The sequence below is a fragment of the Mesitornis unicolor genome, unplaced genomic scaffold (assembly GCF_000695765.1).
Source record: "Mesitornis unicolor isolate BGI_N332 unplaced genomic scaffold, ASM69576v1 scaffold45521, whole genome shotgun sequence".
Classification (NCBI taxonomy): domain Eukaryota; kingdom Metazoa; phylum Chordata; class Aves; order Mesitornithiformes; family Mesitornithidae; genus Mesitornis; species Mesitornis unicolor.
In genome coordinates, this window is record NW_010165320.1 from 49,953 (window position 1) to 54,952 (window position 5,000).

General features: G+C 41.7%; 1 protein-coding gene across 1 annotated transcript in view; it reads left to right on the forward strand.

Annotated features, from left to right (window-relative positions):
• Positions 1-5,000, forward strand: part of LOC104548538 (forkhead box protein P2-like) — a gene marked incomplete at both ends in the record, with an annotated part of 34,447 nt that overhangs the window by 19,957 nt on the left and 9,490 nt on the right. Inside the window, 2 exon segments of the mRNA XM_010194582.1 lie at positions 681-768; positions 3,843-3,926. Coding sequence (XP_010192884.1) covers positions 681-768; positions 3,843-3,926 — 172 coding nt within the window.

Genomic DNA, 5,000 nt, shown 5'->3' on the forward strand with positions numbered 1-5,000 from the left:
TTTTGGTAAGCTGGCATGAGCATCCTGAATCCCTGCCAGGCTTGCTGTGTGTGCAAGGGGTGTAGTTGTTCCTTCCCCCGCCTTTACCTTGCACAGTTCCTCAGAGTGGGGATCCTGATCACTGCCATCATCTTCAGAGGCTACTTCTAGGAACTGCAGTGAAAATCAGTGATGATCCCCTACAGCTCTGTTTTGGGGAAGGAGGAACGGATGTTCAATTGTTGGTTTTGCTTAATGATTAAAGAAAAGACAGAGAAATCTTAACAAGGTCTACTTTAATTCATCGTAGTTCAAACAGCCTAAAGGCAATTACATCTTTTGCACAACAATTTTTAAGGTGTTTCTATGTTCATTTGCTCCAACAGCAGGGAGTGGAAATTAGTTCAGTCACTCTACCAAATACTGATAACCAGTTACATTGTCCTTTAGATGGCATATGTGACCCAGGTGATAGGAACTATGTGTCTGTCAGTCATCACTGAGAAAGTTAGTAGAACTAAATGAAATAATCAATTTTGTTATTTTGTAGTGTTGTATCTAAGGCATGCTCTGACTAGGTCTTTCTGTATAACTCCCGTTGAAAACTAATGGAAGCTGTATGCACAGGAGAGAAAAATGGGCTCCTAAAGAAATTTTCCTCATCTTAATGCTGTCTTACTTGTGTTGTCTTTCTTCTCCAGGCACCTTAACAATGAACATGCGTTGGATGACAGAAGCACTGCTCAGTGTCGGGTGCAAATGCAAGTGGTTCCGCAGTTAGAAATACAGGTTTGTTACATGGATGTATCATCCTATTACTTATTTATTACTAACTTAAACTAAATTGAAAACACCTTAGTGACTCTAGCTTAAAGCCTTATGTTTCTCACATGAAATTCGTTGATTTTCATTGAACAAATGGGGTTTTTTACTTTAAGATTTTTCACATTATAAATTATACAGTAATTATCTAACATCAGCATTGGCTACAGTATTTTGCTTGAACTAAGACCCTAATGCCATTCATAATGAATGAAGGATGCAGGCCCTGGAGCAGAGATTGGATCCAAGCCGTCTTCAGCTCCTGAAAAGCTGGGACCCCTCTTCCTTCACAGAATCACAGAACGTTAGGGATTGGAAGGGACCTCAAAAGATCATCCAGTCCAATCCCCCTGCCGGAGCAGGAACACCTAGATGAGGTTACACAGGAAGGCGTCCAGGCGGGTTTTGAATGTCTCCAGAGAAGGAGACTCCACAACCTCTCTGGGCAGCCTGTTCCAGTGCTCTGTCACCCTCACTGAGAAGAAGTTTCTTCTCAAATTTAAGTGGAACCTCCTGTGTTCCAGCTTGTGCCCATTACCCCTTGTCCTATCATTGTTTGTCACCGAAGAAGAGCCTGGCTCCATCCTCGTGACATTAAATATTTATAAACATGAATGAGGTCTCCCCTCAGTCTCTTCTTCTGCAAACTAAAGAGACCCAGCTCCCTCAGCCGCTCCTCATAAGGGAGATGCTCCACTCCCTTGATCATCTTTGTAGCCCTACGCTGGACTCTCTCCAGCAGTTCCCTGTCCTTCTTGAACTGAGGGGCCCAGAACTGGACACAATATTCCAGATGCGGTCTCACCAGGGCAGAGTAGAGCGGGAGGAGAACCTCTCTTGACCTACTAACCACCCCCCTCCTGATACACCCCAGGCTGCCATTGGCCTTCTTGGCCACAAGGGCACAGTGCTGGCTCATGGTCATCCTGCTGTCCACCAGGACCCCCAGGTCCCTTTCCCCTACATTGCTCTCTAATAGGTCCTTCTTCCCCTTCTGACCCGATGCTTTTCTGTGCCGTTCCATAGGACAAAGAAGTAGCAGAGATGCTACACCGGCCTGATGTTGGGCATTTTTCTGCAAGCAGGTGTAGTGTCAGACCCGCTCCAGGAGGTCCCCAGGGAGTCCCCCTCCTGTGACCGCAGCACTCAGGTGCCCTGTTCAGGCTGTAACCATTAGAGGTCACTGCGTGTATGTGAATGCTCCCTCCAGCTTACGGAAGAAGTGCCGCGTACCCCTGGGGTCTCCCAGTATTGAAACGACACTTGCCAGGCTACCGAGGCAGCCCTAAAATGACCACGTGGTCCCCTCCTGCCTGTACGAGGGTCATAGGAGGGCATTGCTCAGGAGTCCCATCCCCTCTTGGGAAGGTGCAAAGTAGACCAAAGGACGCAGCAAGGGAGGTTTTTTTTTTCCCCATTTGTTGCCATATGTGGAGAAAGAAGGATAAACACCTTTCAGCTTTCTCACTTTTAGCACATTGTCTGACTGTCCTCATGCATGGAAGAATACTTTTTTCTTCTTTCAGTCAACACAAACTGGGTCTTTTGTATTATAATACTGGAAAGCCAAAGCAATGAGAGGACTGTACAGTAATGTCCCATGTTGTAATTTCCCTTAAAATGAAAGCTTTATAAACCCGGGCAAAGCTGCAATTTCTTTTTTAAGATTTACAGGATAGTGCTAGCTTAATTTGATTGTTAGGAATTTATGTCATGGCAAAGAGCATGTCTCTGAAGTGTCATGCACATAATTGGAAGCCTAAGAAGAAACCTTTTTTCCGCTTCTTGCCTCAAATGGTCTTTAATTAAAGATGCACTGATCAAATTATATCCAGCATACCCAAAATATCTGCAGTAATACAGGTAGTTTCCTCTTCGTAAAATTACTTACAAGTTGTTTTGTTTAGTCCAGTCTCAATCTACAGGTGTAACTCTTGAGCTGAATTCATGCAAGAACGTGTTACAGACCTCTCCGGAAAGTGGCAGCATTAAACGCCAAGTGATTCTCGTTGCAATTCATGTCATAATAACTTTATAGACACCCAAAAATGTATCACTAGAATACAATTTCAAGCATTTCTTCTTCCAACCTAGCTTTTAAAAAAAAAATCTTTCTTTTCATTTTGTAAGATACATTTTCCTCTTTTATGTTCTGATATTTTTATCAACAAGTTACATATTTAAAACACTTCTTCCTCTTTTTTTTTCCTTGGTAATTTGTTTGAGTCTGAAACTACAGGTATTTGTGCAACATAGAATCAGAAAAGGGTATCAGGCGAAAGTATGGTTCTAAATAACGTGATGTTTTCTAAAGGCAGTTTAAGGGTTTTTTTAAGACCTGTTTACCATTTACAAAGTCTAGGCTGTAATGTAACAGTCCAAGTGAAGATTTAGCTTGCAGTGTGACCAATTATGCCATTTTTTGCTTTGTCTGACTGCTGGTGAAGTAAGGTCCATCAGTTGTAATGAGACCCAGTGCAGTGTCGATGCCGACTTGGTGGCAGAGTTCAGCATTTCACACTGCCTGGGCTCTGTCACTCTATTGAATTAGATTGATGATGGCAGATTGCAGGGGGCACTAACTGGACCTCAGTGGGAAAGGATGAAGTGTGTAGACAATCCTGGCAAGCACTGTGCTTTGAGGACCCTTCACCCCTTCACAGCTGTTGGCACTAGTCCACTGCTAACAGTGTCCACAGGACTTTAAAGAGACACTATGGGCCTTCTAATTTATGGTCTTAGTTACTTGTTACTGTCGAGGCAACTGTGACCTCAATTCTCTTATTGACAAAAAGATGAAGTGTTATTTGTTTTCTCTGACCTTTTAACATATAAAAGGCTATAAAAGTTTTTTGGTTGTTTTTTTTTCTTCCTTTCCATGCCCAAAGTTGCATTTCCTCTCAGATAAGTTTCTACTGACGTAGACTTTATCTGCGGTAATCATTACACTGAGACAAGCTCGATGATAAGATGTATCACTGCAGTAAAATAGCTGTATCAGTCATATCTAAAATGCTTCTGATCTCACTCTTTCTTAACAGCTTTCTAAAGAACGCGAACGTCTTCAAGCAATGATGACCCACTTGCACATGCGACCCTCGGAGCCCAAGCCATCTCCAAAACCTGTAAGTGCATATTGCTTTATAAACAGTAAATAGGTCTACAAATGTAGCAGACTAAGAAAATGAACAATTTAGTGACAGTTGGAAAACAATGAGTGTGATGAAAAATATGGCAATAAAATGAAGGTAAAATGCAATAGCCTGTCAAATTGTATGTTTCTTTAAAAGTAATGCCATCTTTTACAAAATCCATCCAATCTACACCATAGGTGACACTAAACAAAGTACACCTATAAGTGTCCAAATCATTGCCTTGAGACTGAAAGTAGAGAGAATATTTTTTGGTGATAGATTTACAGATATTAACAGGAAACCCACTTTGAAAGATTTGAAGTTCAGTGGACTCTGTGGCAGTAAAAAGTAAATGTAAAAAGAATCTAGGTACTTACAAAATTTCTTAAATTACTTACAAGAGACACAAATAGTCTTGTTATTCTTAAACAAATGAAAAAAAATGCTGTTTTATACAACGAATTTAAACAACTGTAAACATGTGTTTTTCTGTCCAGACTGCAATGTTATGCATCCACTGTGATGCTGGAGTTGGTACCGGCACTGAAAATCACTGATGCTCCCAGTCACCCCAGTGCACTGCATCAGGCCCCAGCTGTGCAGCTGGTTCTGCTGTCAGATCCAAACTTTGTTAACTGTGCGTGGCTTCTCATAAGGACAAGTACTGTCTGATGCAGGTCCAGTTTTGTACTGTCAGGGTGTCAGGCGTCGTAGTGCTTACAATACACTATGCTTAGATACACCATACTTATCATAGAAGCTATGCGATACGTTAACTGTTCATTAATGTTAACCATGACAGTAAGCTTTGTATGTACAATATGAAAAGGATACACCAGTATTTGAAGATGAGATGCTGGGGTATTGATGAGAATCTGTGTCTATCAAAGTCAGGAAATGTAGGCAGAAGGACCATAATCTGTTTTAAAGAGCACACTCACATATCACGCCTAGTTAATGTTTACGTAGAAAGACAGCATACCCCATCTCTTGTGTTTCCAGCTCCACGTACTTCAAAGAAAATCTTCGTTTGAGGGCACACTTTATAACCTGATGATGAATGGA